Genomic DNA, 22,214 nt, shown 5'->3' on the forward strand with positions numbered 1-22,214 from the left:
CAGTTGCAGACCAGTACAATAAAGTGAATATTGTAGTGAAGCTCATCATAAAAACTTTTTGGCTTCCCAGTGTTTAGAAAAGTTATGTTTACACTACAGTGTAGTGTATAGAAAAGTTATGTTTACACTACAGTGTAGTCTAGTAAGTGTGTAGTAGCATTATGTCTAAAAAACAATGTCCAAGCCTTAACTAAGAAATGCGTTATTGCTAACAAATACTATCATCTGTGTTTTCAGCAAGTCATAATCTTTTCACTGGTGGGGAGGGGATGGTCTTGCCTCAGTTTTGGTGGCTTCTCACTGATGAGAGTGCTGCTTGCTGAAGGTTGAGGTAGCTGTCCAAATTTCTTAAGATGTGGCAAAAATGAAGTTTGCCGAATTGATTGATATTCTTTGTTTCATGAATGATTTCTCTGTAACATGCTATGTTGTTTGATCGCATTTTACCCACAGCTTTCAAAATTGGAGTCAGTTGCTCAAATCCTGCTGCTGCCTTATCAACTAAGTTTATGCGATTTTCTAAATCCTTTGTTGTCATTTCAGCAATCTTCATAGTATCTTCACCAGTAATTTCCATCTCAAGAAACTGCTTCTTGTTTTTTTGGTTCATCTGTAAAAAGCAGCTCCTTACACTTTAAGGTTTTATTAATGAGATTGCAGCTATTCGATTCTAATTTTAGGTCTCTTAACTGTTTATACCACATATGCAATTAATTCCTTCTTTAAAGTCAGCCATGAGAGTTGGGATCAGCTTCTTCCAAACTCCTGTTAATGTTGGTGTTTTCATATCTTCCCATAGATTACAAGTGTTTTTTTTATTGCATATGGAATGGTGAATCCCTTCCAGAAGTTTTCAGTTGACTTTGCCCCACATTCATCATAGGAATCACTGTGGCTTATAAACCTTACAAAATGCATTTCTTAATAAGTCTCAAAAGTTAACAACTTAACTCCTTGATCCATGAGATGCAGAATGGATGTTGTGTTAGCAGGCATGAAAACATTAATCTCCTTCCTCTCCATTAGATCTCTTAGGTGACCAGGAGCCTTTCAGTGAGCAGTAATATTTTGAAAGGACTCTCTTTCTCAGCAGTGGTTCTCAGCGAGCTTAAATTATTCAGTAAGCCATCTTGTAAACAGATGTGCTGTCATCCAGGCTTTGTTGCTCCATTTACAGAACACGAGTGGAATAGAGATAGCCTAATTCTTAAGGGCCCTAGGATTTTTGGAATGGTAAAAGGAGCACTGGCTTCAGCTTCAGGTCATCAGGTGCATTAACTCCTAACGAGAGTCAGCCTGTCCTTTGAAGCCAGGCATTGACTTCTCTCTGTCAGTGAAGGTCCTTGATGGCATCCTCTTCCAATAGAAAGCTGTTTTGTCTACATTTGAAAATCTGTTGTTTAGTGTGGCCACCTTCATTCATGATCTCAGCTACATCTTCTGGATAACTTGCTGCAACTTCTGCAGCGTCGTGCACCCACTGCTTCGTCTTGCACTTTTATGTTGTGGAAATGGCGTCTTTCCTTAAGCTTCATGAACCAGCCTCTGCTGACATCAGACTTTTCTTCTTCAACTTCCTCATGTCTTCCATCTGGACTTTGGTTTATGAGAATATTGTGGCTGAGAGATGGGCCACTCCTGCTTCCATCTGAGTGCTTGGAGAGCATTGTAGGGTTGTTGATTGGCCTGGGGGACTAGGGAGAGGAGTGGGGAAAGCCCATCAGTGGAGCGGTCAGAACATGCATGACGTACATTGGGCAAGCTCGCTGCGTTATGGCGCAGTGCGTGGCACCCCAGAACAGTTGCAGTGGTAGCGTCAAAGGTCACTGACCACCGTAACAAAGACAGTAACAGTAATGAAAAAGTCTGAATACTGTGAGGATTGTTTAGAAGTGACACTGACACCTGAAGCAAACAAATGGCTGTTGGAGAAGCAGCACCAGTGGGCTTGCTTTGATGCAAGTCACAAAACTTCAGTTTTTGTGGGGTGTTTTTTTTTTTCTTTTCTTTTTTGAAGAGCACTGTCTGCAAAGTGCAATAAAATGAAGTGTGCCTGTATGTATTTTCTAGACCAGAAACTCAGATTTGGCCCATGGACCCCTGAGTTCCCCAAGACTCTTTAGGATATCTGCGAGGTCAGATCTCTTATCATAACCATTTTATAGTTTTTTGTTTATCTTTCCTTCTTTTATGTAAAAGCATGTGTGTGTATATATATATATATTTTGGACATTTCTTTCTTACCTAAAAGGTACACACCGTTCTGCCCTTAGCCTTTTCGATTAACAGTGCATCCTGATGATGACTCCACAGCAATCCATGGAGATTTTTCTCCTTCCTTTAAAAACTGCCTAGTGTGCCATTGTCTGCAGTACGAGAGTTGACTCAGTTGTTGCCCTTTTGCTGGACATTCAGGCTTCTTTCCAGATTTCTGCTGTTATAGATAGTAGCATGATAAATAACTGTATGCCTGTATCATTTTGTATTTCTGCCCCAGGGTAACTTTGGAATAGATTTCCTATAAGTGCAGTTGATGAGTTAGAGTATAAATAGTTACGTCACTGTTACCATCATGCCAAGTCCCCCTTCGTGGTGGTTGTACTCTTTTGCATTCTCACCAGAAATGTAGAAGAGTGCCTGTTTCTCACTAGCCTTACCAGCAAAGTATGTTGTCAAACTTGGTTTTTACCCATTCAGTGTTTTTGTTTACTTACATGCTGTTCTACACTCTTAAGTGTTTTATGTCAGTCTTTTATTCCTTCTGTATTTTGAGTCAGATTTAAGAATGTTTTCTCCATATATGCTAGTACTTGTAAAGTTTCCTTTTTTATATACAGCACTCTGATGCATTTTAAATTTATTATCAGTTAACTTTTTAAACTAGTAAGCTATATAACTGAAGAGATGACTATTGATCATTATTTTACGTTTCTGAAAGTAAATGCTAAATGGTTTATGACATCTTGACTAAATTTGCATCTGTGTGTCTGATTTTTTTGTTCCTCAGCATGAAGACTTTTTGCTTGCCCTGCAGATGAATGAAGAACAGTATCAAAAGGTAATTGGAATTTCATCTAATTAACATATTCTTGGTATTTTCATTAGCTGTTTTTCTAATCTCACATTTCCTGTGCATTTTGATGACAAATTGGTTCCCTTAACCTCTGCTGTTGACCTGCCGAGTTTGTGGTTCAGCTAAGTTAAAATCAGGTATTAAACCATTCAGTCCAAATTGGATTAGACTTGGAGGGAAGATAATGTTGTTAGAGTTGTTTGTCTTAAACATTGCCTGGAATCCATTAGATAGACTCCTGGGGGCTCAGATAGTAAAGCGTCTGGCTGCAGTGCGGGAGACCTGGGTTCGATCCCTGGGTTGGGAAGATCCCCTGGAGAAGGAAATGGCAACCTACTCCAGTACTCTTGCCTGGAAAATTCCACGGACTGAGGAGCCTGTTGGGCTACAGTCCATGGGGTCACAAAGAGTCGGACACGAGTGAGTTGCTTCACTAGTGCAACATTGAGAATTCACGTGTCACTTCCGAGTTAGAAAGGAGAGATGTGCTGAGCCTCAGGACCGGATGGGCTTTGTGTGACACCAGCCATCCTCACATAGTGGCCTTTCCTCACACGGTAGAAATTAACTAATGACTGGATCAGTCACTGCCCTTAACGAGAAGGGTAAGTTTCCTGGTACTCACAATACTTGAAACGCTGCTTTATATGGCTTCAATAGTCCCTTAAGACAAAGCTTGGACTGAGACACAACCCCATCACACTCTTGTCTTATAACAAGATGCAAAATGCAACTTTTGAAACATTTTAAGATAATATCCCACATGCCACTTGTTCCCGACTGTTAGCGTCTGATTATAGATGTTATAGTCCTGCCAGTACAGTGAAATTCATGAATATGGTAACTTTATACAAAGGATGATGCCAAAGAATACCCCCAAAAACATGAAAATTGTACTGTCTCTAGCTGTTAATATGTAGTCATATTTGTACTGGCATCTTAAGCTAGATTTCTACAGCAGAAAACAGCTCATCATTGTTTTATGGCTTCTAGGGATTGCTTTTCACCTCGGAATGTGTTTGGGGTGGGGGAATATGAAACATGGCTGCCTCCTCTACTTGAGTGTAGGGACTTTGACGTGTTTCTGCCTGCCTCCAGGATGGCCAGCTGATTGAGTGCCGCTGCTGCTATGGGGAGTTCCCATTCGAGGAGCTGACACAGTGTGCTGATGCTCACTTATTCTGCAAAGAGTGTCTCATCAGATACGCCCAAGAGGCAGTCTTTGGATCTGGAAAGGTAAGAACGGTGCAGTGTGTCCATACAGCGTCTGTGGAGACTGCATTTATAGACAAGTGGAAATGCCTCATGGAAATACCTTTTCTGGGATGAGGTGGAACGCTGCTAAGACATGCTGATGTGTGTGATTCCTCGACAGCCTCTCATTTGTGTGATTATGTTGGTCCTAAGCGCACTAGGTTTCTTTTCAGGGAGTGGTTTAATTCTTCATGCTCTCACGCCTGGCTCATAGGAGCACCAGCTTCTTCACTCCTCTTCACAAATAAAACGAAGGATAAACACCAAAAGAGAATCCTGCAGCCTGTATTGAATATATGAGGCTGCAAATTAGTATGTTTTTAACAAAAATTTTAAAAGATTTTATACAGTTGTATTAAAATGAATAATATTTTATGCAAGATTATATTTCTCTGTGCAAAGTCAATGTCTCTTTACACCAACATAACACAATATAGAATTCAGAGTTTTTGTCTTAACAAACACTCGAAAATCACAGTTGCTTTTCATAAGTGCCACACCAGTAATCAAACGACTTGACATCAGTTATTCTGAAATCAGTTGTAGTTTAGTCAGGGGCTGAGTAGCAGTTACTAAGAGAGTGGATGGGATTAGCAGAATATAGGCATACTTAAAGATATTGCAGGTTCAGTTCCAGGCCACTGCAGTATAATATGTTTCACAATAAAATGAGTCACACGATTGTTTAATTTCCCAGTGCACAAAAGAGTCGTGTGTACACTGTGCTGTCCTCTCTGGAGTACGCAGTAGCATTGTGTCAGTCCTCGCCCCTCCTCCCGCTCATCTCCACCTTTTCCAGGAACTAGAGAGAGAGTCAGCTTGCTTATCTTGAGTACCTTCTTTTCAGACCTGAGCTGTAACTTTCTTCTTTTAATCTGCTAAGCCATTTACCCATCCTCATCTGCTTCCCATCTTCATATATTCCGGTTTGGGCTGGTAGAGGTCCTCAGGTGGAATCAAAGATGGACTTTGTGTTTTTATTTCATGGTTTTCTTATTTTGAGAGTGCTTTCTCAAAGAAGAGGGGACCTTTACCATCTCAGAGTCTGTTCTGAAACCACTGTTTATTTTCTTTCCATTGAAAGACGCATTTAACCACTGAAATTTTTGTGTGTGTGCTTCTGAAAACTTGGGTTACATTTTTTTCCCCTTTTTCTCCTGGCGGTGCCATTCTAGTCAGAGCTCAGCTGCATGGAGGGCAGCTGCACGTGCTCATTCCCAGCCAGTGAACTGGAGAAGGTGCTTCCCCAGACCATCCTGTACAAATACTACGAGCGAAAAGCAGAGGAAGAGGTCGCAGCAGCCTACGCTGATGAGCTTGTCAGGTGAGTTCCCGGAGTCGGAGAACGCCATCTGCCAGCTTGCTCCCCACTAGGGAGACTTAGACTGCCCGGCCCTTTCCTTTTGACAGTGAAATTCTATGGCAGAGCCCTAGCTGCAGGTTTTCTGGCAATTTTTTGCTTTGAAATAAGAGAATAATTTTATTAATGGAAAAATCTGCAGTTGAGATTTTTACCTCCATTCCATGGCATCTCTTAATCATCTGGCTTCTAGCTATAGTCCTTTTACATTGAGTTAAAAGAGAGGTGACGTATGTAGAGTTCTCAGAAAGGTATGTTTACTGAGTGGTTTGCACTGAGGCAGGACTCAGAATGGCACCTGCATTTCCTGGGGAGAGCCAGCACAGAGTGCCTCAGTCTGTGTTTTAATGAAGAGTAAAAAGTAAAAGGAGGTGTGGCTCTCCAGCTGAAAACTCCGTCCTAGAATGAACAGTCAGACTTCAGTGTTCTGAATAACCTTCCTTCTGCGGTTCTGATTCTAGGTGCCCCTCCTGCAGCTTTCCTGCTCTGCTGGACAGTGACGTGAAGAGGTTCAGTTGTCCGAATCCTCGCTGTCGAAAGGTAGGGAGGCAAATGCCTTTTCTAGACTCATAGTTGAATTTGGTGTTATGAACTGCCTTAGTGGCACAGTCCTTGCTGGTCCTCTGCATGCTGACCCCTGAGAAGGATTGGTGTGCTCTCCTTTGCATGAAAGCAGATGAATTTGGTACCTTGTGAGGTGGTTGACTTTGTTTCAGAAATGATGTTTAATCACATAGCCCTGGATCCCTGGTTTATGCCATCTTCCTGAAGGGCAGATACTGTAGTGTAGAATGTGAAGGAGTCTGTGTTTTTCCATGGTGCCAGTATTTTTCTTGCTCCGTGTCTCCCCATCCTGTCGTGTTCAAATACTTCTTTGCACATGTGCATTCACACATATCCTGCCACCTTCAAAGTCCACAGGGTATTTCTTTAACACAACTGGGCGCCACGGTGGCATCTCTGTCACATCTGGTAGCCGACTTCCTCAGCTGTTCCCGTATGGACTGGTCGTGTAGGGTGAGACCAAAGCTGCCCGAAAGTCTTTCTTCTTTGACTCCTACTTCGTGAGCTGAGACTGTCTTGAAATTTGTCAACCGTTTATATAAGCCACTTAAAAGTTTTTAAGGAATATCGTATCGGCATCTAGCTAGACAAGTATATTTTCAGCCATTTTCCTAAAATAGAATGAGCAGAGTTGAATGTTAAAATCTCCCCCACCCCCCACCCTTTTGGAAAGTGAAGAAATGAAAGTGGATATTGGAAAGGGAAGGAGAAGCTAGACTGACAGACTTAACTTCTCATTTAGTTTTCAACATTAATATTTCTGTGTAAAATCTGGATATTTTCTTACAGTTGATGTATCCATTTAGTAATTTGTTCCCATCCCAGGCTGTCATCTCTGGCATCTTGGAACTAAGAAGCAGAGTAGCTGACTGTCCTGCGTGGTTCCAGTGCATCTACCACTAGAATGCCTGGGAAGGTGGGGCCTGAACTAGGAAACAGAGAGCAAGGAGCCAGTAGCCACAGGAAGAACAGGGTGGGAGTGACATGAAAGTGAAGAGGAGGAATGTTCCGGGTCCAGGGAGCAGTCCCCTCCTGGACGCGACTGGTGCTGGGAGTGTGACGGGAAAGGCTGAGGCTCATGAGCTGGGAGGGGCCAGGGCCGTGTATGCAGGCCTTCAGCACCATCCTGAGGTGGGGCTGGAGCTGAAACAGCAGAGGTTGGTCTGGCTGTTGAGTGATCTAGGTGAGAGCTCCACATCGCTGTCGCCTGCCCACCTTGGGAAGTCTCCATGAATTGCTAAGCTTGAGCTAGAAATTACATTTCCTGGTCTGATGCCAAATTAGACTCTACCAGTGAAAGTGCTTGTGTATGATTTGGAAGGCCAAAGCCAGTTACAGGAAGGTGTCAGGGTACGTGGGAGTCTGAAACAGTGCCCCATGAGTATCTGAGATCATCCAACCTGGGATGTCAGCAAAAGCCTCCTTCAGGCTCTTAAGACCCTAGGCAGAAAAACCAAGTATTCTGCTTCCTCTCTGTGGGAGGAACATACACGCTCTGCCGAACTTGGAGAGGGCTATGTAGTTTCTGTGGGCCAAAGCAACGTGAGTGTGGATGAGAGGTCACTTGCAGGAAGCGTGGGAAAACATACGCTTAGAAATGATGTCAGCAAGGTGATGGAATAGGTAGCCCCAAACTCTCCTCCCTCCAGGAAACACTGATTTAACGATACATGGACCAGACCCTTGTGAGAAATCTCGAAACCAATTACATGGCTCCTGTACTCCAGACAGTGCAGTCAGCTGGTAGGGAAATAAATGGGAACTCACCACCACCACCCCCCCCCCCGAGTCCTTCACATGCATGTCCAGCACACGCGGCACACCTGGAGGAAACGCCCAACTCCTCACAGCCCCTTAGCAGACTGGGACATGCATCTGACACTCAGACTTCTCAGAGAACTTCCCCAAGGGGCTGGCTTGTATCTTTCCTGAGGCTCAGCACGGCCAGGAGGGAGCACCAGGTTTCAGATCACCAAGGACAAAGGCAGTGGTTTGGACTAGCAAACGCTCACGCACCTTTGCCACTTTCCTTGGCTTAGTGTAGAGAGAGCAGGAGAAAACCCCAGTTCCCAGCTTCTGCTTGGAGAAGGGAAGAGTTGGAACGTGCATCCAGTGTTCCAGTTTTTTGGGTTACTGCCCAGGGGACTGGTTTCTGTCTCACTTGATTCAGCCCTGACAGGGCCCTGCATACTCTGGATGCCTGGAGGCCTCTGGGAACAAAAGAGAGCTGACAGGCTTGGCTGTTCCCAAGGACGCACACAGGCCATTACATCTCTGTGGCTTTTGCCTCGAGGGGAAACAAAAAGTGGGACATATATTTCCAGTGTTCCAGCTTTGGGAGAGTGGAGAGCTCTTTACGGGGCTGGTTTCTCTCTTGCCCAACTCGGAGCACTGATGAGACCCACCATACTCTAGATACCCAAGGGCTGCTTGCTCAGTCGCTTCAGTCTGAGACCCACCATACTCTAGATACCCAAGGGCTGCTTGCTCAGTCGCTTCAGTCACGTGGACTCTCTGTGACCCAGTGGACCATAGCCTGCCAGTCTCCTCTGTCCATGGGCTTCTCCAGGCAAGAATGCTGGAGAGGGTTGCCATGCCCTCTTCCAGGGGATGTTCCTGACCTAGGGATTGAACCTGCATCTCCTGCCCACCCACCGCGCCACCTGGGAAGCTCACATAAAGGTTTCTGAGAAGAAAAAAGAGCTGGGCGTCTGACAGCAGCTCCAGAGAACCTGCAGTACTGCAGACAGACACCAGAGGGAGCAAGAGATTGCAAACTCCCGGAAACAGAAGACCTCTCCAAACTGGAACTGTACACGCATAAGTCTAGAGAAGGTGCATCCAGAGAAGGTTGAGAGCCCTCCATAATCTATTGCCTGATTGATTGGTGAAGGTTTTTCCCTGTAAAAGACCACTGTAGGACAACCCTGGCAGTCCAGTGATCAGGAATCTGCCTGCTAGCGCAGGGGGCACGGATTCCCTGAACTTGAGTCACACAAAATGCAGAATAAGTTCTAGAGATGCGCCACACAGCGGTACCCGTGTGGTTAATGCACTGAACTGTATGCTTAAAATGTGTTAGTGAGGCAGTTGTCCAATCACTTAGTTGTGGCTACCTCTTTGCAACCCCGTGGACTGCAGCACACCAGGCTTCCCTGTCCTTCACCATCTCCTGGAGCTTGCTCAAACTCCTGTCCATCGAGTTGGTGATAACCATCTAACCATCTGATCCTCTGTCGTCCCCTCCTCCTGCCTTCAGTCTTTCGATCTACCTTTAATAAGGTAGAATCCATGTTATGTTGTTCTTACCCCGATTTCAAAAGGAAAGAGAGCATATCTTTCACTGTCTTTTCCTTCTGCCAAGATAGACATGTAGAAATATTTTGTTTTGAGCTATTGGATTTTGAGTTTGTTCCAGCAGCAAACCTATCACATTCAGACTGGTACAGATCATGAGAACCAGAGCTAACAGTGGGAGCGGAGAAGAGGAGAGACAGTCGGGAGATAGGATTAGAAAGAGGCGGTGTGACTGGGGGGGTGGGGAAAACCTGGAGGACTCATTGTTCTGGTTTGAACCTCTGAGTGGATGATGAACTATTCATAATTGGAAATAGATTAGAAAAAGGTTCCAGGAGAGGCGATCAACTCTGTTTTGGACATGTTGAGTTTTGAGAGTGGAAGTATTCAGTAAGTGTCTTTTTCCCAGGGCCTGGCACACATCAGGTGCTTAGTATTTATTTGGAAAGTGACTATGGTCAGGAGCACAGAGGAGATCTAGGCTGTAGGAGGGTTTTGGAGTCAGGAGTAAGAAACATTGAAGGGAGGGAGTCCTGGGGGAGAACAGAAGGGAATGTGGGAACTCGAGGGGGCTGGAGTGAGGCCCTGTAGGAGTTAGGTCACTGGAGGCAATTTATGGGTGAGTTTAGGGAAAGTATGACCTTAAGAGTCTTGCTGTCTAAGCTGAAAGTAATCTCTCCAATGGTTCTCAACTTTGGATATCCCTCAGTAGTGCTTCACAGTGAAGAGACTGCATCGCCCAGTCTACCCGTTGCAGGGTGCTTCGGGCCTTGATCCTCACCTGGGCACAGGAGCATTCACGGTCTAGATCCATGTTGGCCCAGTGTGAAGAGTGAAGGGATAGCGCTCTCAAGGGACCTGAGGCAGTGACAGCCAGTTAACAGTTAATACCTACCAGGAACTTGCCACCTGTCCCTTGAAAAGAGGAGAGAACTTAAAAGTGAAATATTCCTGTGCATGTGTGCGTGCTCAGTTGTGTCCTGTTCTTCGTGACCTCATGGAGTGCAGCCCGCCAGGCCCGTCTGTCCGTGGATTTCCCAGGCGAGAATACTGCAGTGGGGTGCCGTTTCCTCCTCCAGGAGCCGTGGAGAGATTGGCCACAGGGTGGCACTAACGCTCCATGAGGAGAGGTTTTCTCTTGGGCATTTCAAAAGTGTGTGTGTCAGCGGAACAGCCTTGTAAGAACTGACGGCATTGCTTTAGGTTCAGTACCAAAGCAGACCACTCTGCTCATTCAGAAGTTCACATCAGAGATGTCATTGTTGTTAGGGCACATGCCGTTACCTTTTTCACTTGTACCTGTTCTCCTGATGACGTACTTTCTCTTCAGCTAGATGGCTGAACCAACCATTCATCCTTGAGGATTGCTCCTCTTCAAGAAATGAGCCACAAGCCAGTTTGGCCCTTTTGAGACTCAGGGCATCTGCTCCCCTATTGCAGTGCCACTGCCAGTAATCTGAACTCCAGTTAAAATTCCAGGAGCGTGCCACTCTGAGATGAGGCGTTTATATGAATGCATTATCTGGAGGAGGGCCTGAATGCCTGGAATCATTCCCCTGAAATCCCGGAAGAATAAGACACTGTATCTTTGATGAAGTGTGGAGAGAGTCTTTGTTTCATCGATGTGATGGAATGCCTTTGTCGAGGCCCTCGGCGTCTTGTGTATTCTCAGAGAATTCATCAGTTTGTTTCTAACATGCTGCTTTTAAGAGTGGATTGGATGTGTTTGAGTTGGGACTGTGGGGTATTAAATTAAGAGATTTGAAAGTGATGCTTCTGGAATATTTTTTAGGGTCAGAAATTTCTCTGTCGGACCTCTCTCTGCCTGTCTAGAATCATGACTTTGCTCCATAAACTCAGAGGTGTAAGTAGAGCTTTCCGGGAAGGTAGCCGGGGCCACAAGGTAGAGGTTTAGGAATATTCATGAAACCTGTGCTGTTAGCGAGATGGCTGGGTGGTGAGACTTTAATCAGAATAACCATGAAGACCTCCTTGCTTGGTGTCTTTTAGTGGAGCCCAAGAATGAGAATGTGATAGTGTAACCCCTCACCTTTTCCCAGTGTCGCTTATCCTTGTTTTTATGTAGCTTTCTCACCTGCCAGCTTCTCTGCTCATCTCTTTTCATGCTTTCCAGGCCCCATCCTGTCCTTGGTAGCATTCAGTGTTAACTGACTCGACAGCAGTAAAATATCACCGAAATTCACATCTGCAATGAACCAGTTTGTTGCTAAAAAACAGGCATCTGCAGCCGCCTGCAGTAGCTCAGTGGCTGCGTGGAGAGAATGTAAATGAACCTGGACCAGCTGTCAGTGCCAGGGCAGTTCCAGCTGTGACAGTGGACGGTTGGCACTTATTGGCCACACTATAATTGGAGGCCCAGCCAGTCATCTGACTCCTGTGCTGAGCACAGGCCTTTACATTTATCTAGATGTGAATGAAGCCTGATCCTCTTGTTCCCACTCTCAGGGACGACCTTTATTCAGGGAGTAATGTTGAGAAGAACCAAATGTCTGGATAACAAGGATTTTTAAATCGCCAGCTGAGGGCTCCTCTGCTGGCGTGGAAGTCCACGCTGCGTGATGCAAGTGCACAGGAGGGAGGTGGGTGGGAGCTCCTCCTCAGCGCTCAGCTGCCCCTGCTTCTCCCAAGGTGTCACTTCCCTCAGAGCCCGGGGGCTCCGGCTGAACCACTTAAGAGCTCAGGCTGCAGCGGTGTGCAGGTGTGACGGGAAGGATGCTTTGTCTGGCCCTAGGCTCCCATTGGTCCCAGAGTCATCCAAGGAGGTGTCCATCGAGGGAAAGTGGTGGTGCTGAGAACCCAAAGTGGGGCCTCCCTGCCACTGCGCACAGCCCAGAGTGGATCCCAAAGGCCATCCCTGTGAGCCATCCCCCGCTGAGCGCTGGGCGGAGCTGGCGTTACAACAGCGAGGTTTTCAGGATTTAACTCTCTTTGTCTTAATGTTTTTGTCAGCTTCCAGTTTTTGTCAACTTCCCATAGTACATAGCATAGTGAGTCTGTTCATCATAGGCGTCTCAAATCCATACACTTCTTTACTTGACATCTTAGCACATTAAACACTGTGTTTGAGAAGCTAGATCTTCCAGTTAGGGATGTGTGTTTGTGTGTTTCCAGGAAGACACGAAAGGCAACGAAAAGCAAATATTGCTTAACTCTTCCTACTCTGCCTTCCTTAATAAAACTTAAATACCATCTCTGCTGTTGTTTGCAGTAGTTATTTTAAAAGGAGATAGATATGTACCCAAAATAGGGAAAGGTAAGTGAAATGCCAATATGAATAAAACATTTATTTTTGCTTCCCCTCAACTGTACAGAAAGTTTTTATTCTTACACAGTCACACCTCATTTTATTACACTTCACAGATACTGCAGTTTTGTTTGTTTGTTTGTTTGTTTTAACAGATGGAGGCTTCTGTCAGCCCTGCATTGAGCACGTCTGTTGCTGTTTTTCCAACAGCATTTGCTCACTTTGTCTCTGTGGCATATCTTAGTAATTTTTGCCATATTTCAGACTTTTATTATTATATTTGTTATGGTGATCTGTGATCAGTGATCTTTGATATTACTATCACACAAGGATTGTGACTCTCTGAAGGCTCAGGTGATGGTTACATTCTTTGGCAATACAGTATTTTTTTAATTAAGTCTGTATATAACTTTTTTAGATACAATGCTATTGTACACATAATAGTACATGGTATAGTGTCAACATAACTTTTACATCCACTCAGAAGTCAAAACATTCATAAGACTCACTTTGCTGCGTATTCGCTTTTGCGGTGGCCTGGGACAGCAGCCTTGGGGTGTCCAAGGTTAGGGGACTGGTGAGTGGGCACAGCAACGCTGCCGTCTCAGCTTTCTCAGTGGGGGCTGGCACAGCCCCTCAGATCTCTCCCCTCGGCACTCAGAAGCCAGCTGCTGACTTTCCAAACCAAGGTGGTCCAGACAGAGCTCTCATGGTAGACTTCGGGGCCTGAGGACGGAACAGCAGCCGGGCATTGGGTTTTTGCTGACTTCCCTTGCGCCCAGGAAATGGGAATCGCTCTATCCTGCCCTCGGAGAACATTTAGCGCTTTTTAATGAAGCCACTTTAAATGGTTAAGATGTTGCCACCTTCTAGGGGACAGATCACAGAACTTCCTGTTCAGTTCGGGATGAAGAGCCTTACCTTTCTCCTGTGTCAGCATTGTGTGGGACGAGTACTTTTTTTGCTGGGCTGTACTGATAAATTCTCTGTTTTGAGAGTTCTTTTTGAATACAGTTGCATGAGAAGTGTTCTTTGACGCCCTGCTCCAGGGCCAGGCCTTTGCTGGGTGCCCTAGCTTTTTGTTCATGAGGCAGCTAAGCAGACAGTCTGGAGGAGTGGTTAACACGAGGTTTTTGCTCTTGAACGTCTCTTGGTTAATCTGAGCTCTTCCTCTTTCCGGCATCATGACCTAGGTAGACACGTCATCTCCCTGAGCCACATTCCCTTTATCTGTAAAATGAGAACAGTTGCACCTGTTTGATGGAGCTTTTGTAGATGGCTTGTCAGTTGTATCTCTATGTAAATCTGTACCCAGGGCTGGGAGTGGGGGGTGGTTTGCATTAAACGACACAGTGTAACTGAGGTGCTTACCCCTCTGGCCATCGTTTGTCTCAGTCAGTAAAGCAGCCGGTGCCCTTGAGGGAAGGCGGCAACTGATGCTGAGTGTGTGCAGGCGCCGTGCAGACTCGGGTGAGCAGAGGAACTCCAGACGGGAGGCGCTTCCTCCCCCAGATTTGTAGAACCTGCTACACAGAGTCACAGAGTTCCCCTACCGGGGACAGTTGTAAAGTCCCGTTAAGGGGGCCAAAAGAAGACTTACCTCCGATAGCGTCACTGACTCCATGAGCGTGAATTTGAGCAAACTCCGGGAGATAGTGGAGGACAGAGAAGCCAGGTGGGCTGCAGGCCACGGGGTCGCAAAGAGTCAGACACGACGTAGCGACTGAACAACACCACTTAATTTTTCAAATCATGTACTCAAAAAATTTCATTTCTTATCAGCATGCCACAGTGGAGAGGGGATAGGTTTTTGAAGCTAAATTTTTTGCTGACCAGTCTGTTCTGTCAGAAATGACTGCTGTCACTTGAGCCCACAACGTTGAGGTTGAGAGGAGAGCCCCTTTCCGCCCTGGGGAGAGCCGTGCCTTAAAGCAGGCTGCTCGTGGGTTTGCCCTCTGTGTCTCAGCTGCTCCGCTGCCGGCTCCCCTCCATTCAGGTTTCTTCTTGGTTTTTTGTTTATGCCTGTTCAGAGGGATTGGCATCCCAGGGAACGATATTCTGAGAGATGAGTGTGGGAAAGGCCTGGAGACAAAACAGAGAGTGCGTTTTGCTGGAGAACTCTGAGTTAGTCACAGAGGGAAGGTTTTTAACAATCGGTGGTTTGTGTCCACAGCCCAGTCGCTGGTCATCGTCTTCGTAGGAGGGCGCTTCCCTTTGTGTCTTGGCCGTCACCCCACGTGCAGTGCAGCCAGCAGGCCTGGAGGTGGGGGCTGCTTGCCTTTCCTTTCACTGTCCTTTGGCAGAAGGACACGGCTCCTTGTCTGTCTATTGTTGTTTTGGTCTCTCCTAAAATACACTGTGGTACTTAAAAAGATGCTGTGGATTAACAGGTCTGTTTGCGCACTTCATTAAATAGAAACTCTGACCCTTTTTTGTGGGTTTTCTGGCCACCTTTAGCCATCACTTATCAGACTCCTAACAGCCTACCTCTGACTGTCCGGGCATCAGAAGCTCTCACGCGCGTCTCTTGCTGGAAACCACAGTAATTGCTTAGTGCTTTCAAACATCTTGCTGATATCACTTAATGCATTTTTCTGTGCCTGTGGCCTCATCAAAGGAAAGATGCATTTCGAGTCAGAGTCTTTAGCAATCTCAGGGTTTTTTTGTTTTTTTTTTTTTAAAGGCCTCCTGTTAAAAATCCTTCAAGAATTGATAATCTACAAAATATTTTTTTATAGAATCACTTGCCTCCTTTTTGTCTTTACACTCATTGTGTGTTACTGGCTATCAACACCTTAATTTTAGGGATCCTCATCGTGATGTCCTTGAGGAGGGACGGGGGTTGCATGTGTGTTGGAGTGCAAAGCGATGGTTCCCCCTCTTTGCATTCTCAGCACAGAGCGCTTCAGGGCTTCCAGCCTTCCAGGTAGAAGAGAAATTGTTGCTATGGTAATAACACAAGCATGAAAACACCCTGTATCCTCCTGGGTGCCTGTGTCAGGGAGAAGGAATGTAGGCAAGGGACGAGGCAGCAGAGAGGAATGTTCAGGCAGAATCAGAATGGAGCCTCTGCTGAAGCTGCGTCTGGGTAGAATTTCTTGTGTTTACCGTTGAATTCAAGGTCATTTTTTGATTGCTATGTGGTCGCTGAGAAGGTAAATGGTCTTTTACTTCTCAGCATCCTCCCTGACTTTGAGACAAACATACCGAAAATGGAAGGGCCTCTCTCGTCCCCAGAGGCCAGGTGGGATCGACCACCCAGACCCACGTCACCCACTGCCCTTCATCTCCAGTGTAACAGGCTAAGGAGCCAGCTCTGCCGTCTCTTTGGAAGCCACGTGGCAGCTGTGTGCTCTGCGTCTGTATTACATGCTAATGTCCCTTGAGAAGATGGACTGGGAATCAGCTTGGCAACTCAGATCAGCGCTGGGAAACCAAGGGCAGTCCGCCGAGGTCAGCAGGAGGAGCCCAGGCGAAAGTTGGTGCACTGCCCTGCTGAGGGTCAGATCCTGTCCTGTCGGGGCTCCCTGAGGTGACAGTGGACTGTGCCGTCCATGGACTTCTCCAGGCCAGGACACTGGAGAGGGCAGCCTTTCTCTCTTCCAGGGGAGCTTCCAACCCAGGGATCGAGCCCAGGTCTCCCGCACTGCAGGCGGGTTCTTTACTCCCTGAGCCACCAGGGAAGCCCAAGAATATCAGGGTAAGTAGCCTATTCCTTTTCCAGGGGATCTTCCCCACCCAGGGGTCGAGCCCAGGTCTCCCGCGCTGCGGGCGCCTTCTCTACCCCCTGAGCCACAGGGGAAGCATCAGAAGCATCAGAGTTGAGGCCGCAGGAGTCCTTGAGCCTGCCGGTGGAGCTCCTGCTGGGCTTGAGGAGCCTTCTGCCCCTTGTCACCTCAAAGTCACGTGGCCAGCAGCTGTCGACATCAGGAATCAGATTGGGGGTTTTCTTATCGCCTGTGTGTTTTTAGGTGTGGTTTTGGTATGATAGGTTGGTTTTTTAGGAGTCCTTGTCTTTTAGAGATACAAACTGAAATATTTACAAATGGAGTGATACATAGTCTGCGATTTGCTTGGAAATTGTACTGGAAGAGAGAGAATGGCAGAGCAGACAGAGTTTAGGGGAGCCGAGATAGGCCACGAGCTAGCAGTTTATAAACACGAGTGATGGATACATGGGGCTCATTATATTATTTATGTTTGTGTGTATTTCCATTTTTTCATAACAAAGTAATTTGAAAAACAATAGAAATCTAGATGGGTTTGAATTCTGTGTCTGGGCTCTGACCTACTTTGGTTTGCTGCTTTGAGGGCACCTCACTCTTGGAAACGGGTTAGACCCTTCACTGAACTGTCCCATTTCATGGCGTAGTCACTTCCTTAAGAGATGAGGAAAATTCGTGACATAATAGGACAGTGTCAGCAGCTGTTTGTGGGAAGATTAAAGGGCTCATCATCCCCGAGGAGTGAGGGCTGCGTGTGTGGGGTTTCTCTGTGAGTGTGAGGTTCTTCTGTACACCTGGTGGAGCCCTGATGTTTTCCAGCCTCCCTGGGAAACAGACTTGAGCTGCTTGTCAGGAATCCTGAATGGATTGCTGGACCGTCCCGTAACCAGTGAAATGGGTTCCAGGGTTCTGGGGCCTGGCGCAGAGCCCTGCCAGAGGCTCAGGCACAGCCCTCAACAGATTCTCTTCCTCTGGGATGCCTTGCAACCTGCTGTCCACCCTTGAGGCGGGGAGGAAGACCAGATGACCTTTTGAGTGTCCTTCCAGTCCAGACACTCTGATTTCTAGAATACTGAGGACTTTCAAATTGGCATTGACATTTGGTTTTCAAAGAGAAGTAGGCTAAGAGAACTTCTCAGATCAGATCCCTGTAGCCCCATAAAAGCACTTTTCACTTTTATTTCCCATCAGAAGTACGAATATGAAAAGCATTTTAAGTTTCAAAAGCTCCCTACGTCTGATAAGGTGATCCACATTTTAGCCCAAAGAGAGTGAAACAGATCACGGGTTTTTTTCTCTTGTCTTTGACAACAGCTTGTGCTTTTGCCTTCCTCTCCCCTCTTCTGTCACATTTTGCTTTTAAAAACATCTGTTGCTCCCTGTCTTGTTACCACAGCCCTCTGGCCACCTATTCTCTCCAAGGCCAGCACCTGCTCTGACCTGACCTTATCTCTGCCAGCTTGGGTCTTTTTTCCCCAGGTGGCACCCTTGCCCCTAAAACCTTCATTCCAGGGCTCTGCCTGCATGTGGGTCCTTCCCTCTCTGGACTCAGTCCTTCCTAAAAACTTCTGTCTGGTCACCATGCAGAAGCCCCCACAGGGTCTTGCCCCTTATCATCCCTGACATTTTTTCCCTCTTCTCTGAGCACATTCGTTAGCCACCCCCTCAGCCTAGACTTGTGGCAGGGCAGGTGGGACTCTGCTCTGTGGGGCTCTGGTCAGATCTGGTCATTCAGATACTGACTGAGCGCTGCCAGGCCTGAAGAAACGCGACGGGGGCCGCCACAGCCCTCCTGAGCTCTGAGCAGGGGAGGCCAGCCCCGCGAGGACGGGAGCTGTGACGGTGGCTGCTCCCAGAGGCAGGCGAGCACACTGCCAGGGAACGCTTGTGCAGGAGCGGAGTCTCAGCCTGACTGTGGCCTAGTGGGTGAAGCAGGGGACCAGGCCTCTGACATGAGCGAAGCGGCGTGAGTGGCCAGCCAGCAGGCGGTGTGACGGAGCAGGAGGATGTGGACTGGGAAGAGAGGCAGACCCCAGATTGCGAGGGCTTCGCAGGGCAGAGTGGGGACAGTGGGTCTGGTTCTGGGCACTCCAGGGAGCTGTTGACAGCCCGGGTGCTAGTGATCACAGTGCCAGAAGGGTGGACCTTGAGCGCCCTGAAGGAGGGAGTGGGAGGTGGGCAGGGCTGAGGTACAGAGCGTTCGGGGAGCTGGGCAGTCTGGTCAGTGGTATTATCATGAAGGGGCGTTTCTGGTGACCCCAGACCTGAGTCACTCAGCGCCCGCATGGCCCTCGGCCAGCAAACCCTTCGGTCCCGAGGCCGGCTTGTTCATGCAGTGCCTCGAGCGCTTGTGTGGCTTCCTTCTCCAGAAGGCCTCGTGGGGTTGGATCGGCTTGGAGAGACACGGTCTTCTGAGGGCTGTCCGGAGCTGCCGGGGAGGGGCAGCAGCGGGCAGGAGGGGCGGTGGAGGTGCCTGCCTGGGGCCAGCGGTGGACATAGTCGGCCCGGTTGTCCCGGAGGCTCCTCCCTGCGGTGGGGCTTCCCCAGCGCGCAGCCCCCTATGGGTCGGAGGGGTGTTGGGAAGGGGGCCCGACGGAGGCCAGGCGCGTCCTTCAGCAGCTGCTGCTGCTCTGTGCTGGCTCCACACCGGCACGTGTGCTGTTTTCAGTCCTGGGTGCTTTTTAAACATGGAAGGAACCACGTAACCATCAGAGTTTTTTCCCCACACATTTAAAAAGACTTGTTTTCCAGCCGAAAGCATGTTGGATTAAGCTTAATTTCTCACTCAGATGGGCCTATTTCCCTAACTCTGATGTGCATACAGAGATCTGCCAGATTTTCCTCTTGGAGTGTGTTTCCCCAGCTGCTGGGAGGCCTGCTTTTTTTTTTTTTCCTGTGGGCCTCCTGACAGAAATGCAAACCATTTACGGCCCTGTGGTACCAACTGCTGTTTATTACCACAGGGACTTGGATATCGGTGTGTTTTCCCAGGAGCTGCGTTTATCTGGGGCTGGTGGCGCCTCCCCTGCCCCCCTGAGCCATCCGGGTGACAGGGCCCAGGTTGGCTGGGCTGCAGGGAGAGCCACAGCCCCTCCTCCAGAGTGAGGTCACCTCGCTGCCCAGCTCCAGCCCCAAATCCTCGTTGTACAAGGAAGTGAGGTCTGTTCCTCAGAAGTGATCTGATTGTAACCATGTTTTCTGGGACTCACAAGCACAAACCTTTTGATGCCTTGTTTTGTAAAAGGTACATTTTCATAAAAATGAGGCTTGATGCCATTCCTCAGTAAATGTATCGCTGTGCAGGCTAGGCTCTCATCGGGGAGCTGTGTGGCTGGGGCTTTGCTTTTCCCTTGCCGAATGCCAGGCGTGCACTGTCCATCCAAGGGTGGCTGAGAGGAGAACACTTGCTTGCTGCCAAAACCACAACAAATGACAGCTTTCCGTTCTGTCATCTCTCAGCTCCACTGCTGGGCAGGCAATTCATTTTTCTACCATAAAAGGGCAACGAAGCTCGCGCAGAGCCGTGTGCCTCTGCCCTGCAGTGAGAAAGCAGAAGACGTGCCGGGAGAGGACCACACCACGGGAGGCGCGGCGGCCCGGCCCACGGCCCTGTGCAGGCCAGGCTGCCTAGCAGCAGCTTCCGTCACAGGGAGCAGGGCGTGGAGGGCCTGCCAGCCCCCTGGGTGCCGTCACACTCACACTCATCTGGTGGGGAACAAGGGTGTGGTTCCAGCCCTGTCAAGGGGCCGGCACTGGGCCTGCCCAGGTGACTCTCCTATTGGCATCTGCTTTTCTCCATCTGTAACTGTAGACGCGGGATTTCTGAGGGGTAGAGGGGAGTCATACAGCCCAGGCGTCTTCACTGAGCAGATGAAGCAGGCAGTTCACACAGCTTGAGGAAGTGATCAAACCGTCGTCTTTGTGTTATATGAGAACTCCTTGTCAGGGACCGCTCTAATCCCTCTGTGTCCTCAGCCGTCCACTGGTGCACAGTTTGACTCAGGTGAGTCACAGAAATCTTGACTAACAGAAACACAGTTCCTGATTGATGGGTTTGTATGTCAGTCAACCAGGGTTTCAGACAAATACCTGTGCTGTATAGTTCCAACTCATGTATCCTTTAAATTCATAAGTAAAATTCATGGATCCTTTAGGTGATTGTCATTAAACGTGCAGAGTTGGTAAAGGGTGGATAGAAAGCAAACGCTTAGCAGTTTTGACAACATACGGAGCGCTCCAGAGATAGTGATTGCGAAATTCCTGCCCCGTACAACCTGGCAAAGGAACCCGGATGCCAGCTCAGCACAAACTGAGCGGCAGCACAGAAAGCAGTGTTTCAACAGGAGCCCTGCGCCAGTGCACGGCCGCCTGCGCCGACGGCCGTTTGGGGCCTCTGCTTTCTCCGAGGGGAGTGGCTGCCGCCCCGGAGAGGGCACTGTGCTCGGGCTGAGCCAGGAGCAGCGCCCGCATCTTTCAGCCTAGCTCCCTTAAAGACTTTCCTGTAGAGGAGAACTGAGGTTTGTTTTATCATTTAAACTTACCTTAACTCTTAACTGCGCATCTGATTTCATGGCGAATGCTGGAACTGAGCTGAGCACATTCCTAAGGGAATAAAAATCATGTCCAAAAATCTTGCTGGTCTGCAAATATAGGAGGAAAGCAAGGATTTTCAAGGTTAAATTTTATTGCCCAGATAGTGCTGGTGGTTAGAGTAGATTCTGAGCTCACTGGCTCAGAACCAGAGGTTAACTCAGAAGTCCTTCCTGAAGGAGAATGTCACTGGATGGAGGTGGCGGAAACGAGCTCAGTGTGAACGGCTCAGTGTCGCGTCCCTCAGCCTCGTTGGGGAGCGGAGGGCTAGTTTAAAACCTTGTCCTTCCGGGAGGTAACGGTCTTCAATTGGAAATTTACACAAATCATTCGTAGTATGCCCTTCCTAAGTTCTTTTTTTCTCAATAGTGTAAAATTGAGTATCCAATCAATCTATCAGAAAGCTAATTGGTCTGTTTTTCCTTGATGCCTCTCAAGACCTTCACTGCCCTTGGAGTAAACAGAACAATTCCACACAGAATTCCTCTCTTCTGTGCATCTCACACTGTCTTTCCTTGTAGAAACCTTGGAAGCCCTTGTTTTTTTGTGAGAAGCAGGAAGTGGATTTCATCTTCAAGAACAATTAGTAATTCTTATTAAGTGTAATTTTGATAAGGCTGATTTCTCAAGCAAGCAGCACTTCTCTCTTGGACTGAGTCTCCCCTTCCCCATCCATCACTGTCTACGCATGCCTGGGCGTCCTGGCCATGTGGTGACTGGCTTAGAGACATCAGCCTGCTTGCTTCCTAATTTGGTCAGAGTATGCTTCAGGCAGCCTTGCCTAACTAAGAAAAACACGAACACAGGGAGTAGCTTTGATACAGCAAAGGGGAATTTCCTTTTATCAAGAGACCTGCAATTTGCCTCTTACTTCCTCTAAAAAGAAGAAGTCACACTTTCGGAGGCTATGGCTTGCCCTGCAGGTGCCTCTTTGAGCTTGCTTCTTCACGCCGGCCTCTCCAGCCAGTTCCCACTCTGTGTCCCGCTCCTCCTTAGTGCCTCCCAGCACTGACAGTTCAGTTTCATTCTTAAGGATGCCCGTTTTCCACTTGCGTGTTCATCAGCAGGAAACAGACTGCGTGTGCA

General features: G+C 47.7%; 1 protein-coding gene across 5 annotated transcripts in view; it reads left to right on the forward strand.

Moving 5' to 3' along the window:
* The window catches only part of RNF216 (ring finger protein 216), a 120,681-nt gene that overhangs the window by 36,794 nt on the left and 61,673 nt on the right, over positions 1–22,214 (forward strand). For all 5 annotated transcript variants that reach the window (XM_069570014.1, XM_069570015.1, XM_069570017.1 and 2 more), the window contains 4 exons: positions 3,008–3,058; positions 4,172–4,309; positions 5,503–5,651; positions 6,149–6,227. In XM_069570014.1, the coding sequence (XP_069426115.1) occupies positions 3,008–3,058; positions 4,172–4,309; positions 5,503–5,651; positions 6,149–6,227 (417 nt within the window). The remainder of the gene's footprint in view (positions 1–3,007; positions 3,059–4,171; positions 4,310–5,502; positions 5,652–6,148; positions 6,228–22,214) is intronic.

Source organism: Ovis canadensis, chromosome 24 (assembly GCF_042477335.2).
Source record: "Ovis canadensis isolate MfBH-ARS-UI-01 breed Bighorn chromosome 24, ARS-UI_OviCan_v2, whole genome shotgun sequence".
Classification (NCBI taxonomy): domain Eukaryota; kingdom Metazoa; phylum Chordata; class Mammalia; order Artiodactyla; family Bovidae; genus Ovis; species Ovis canadensis.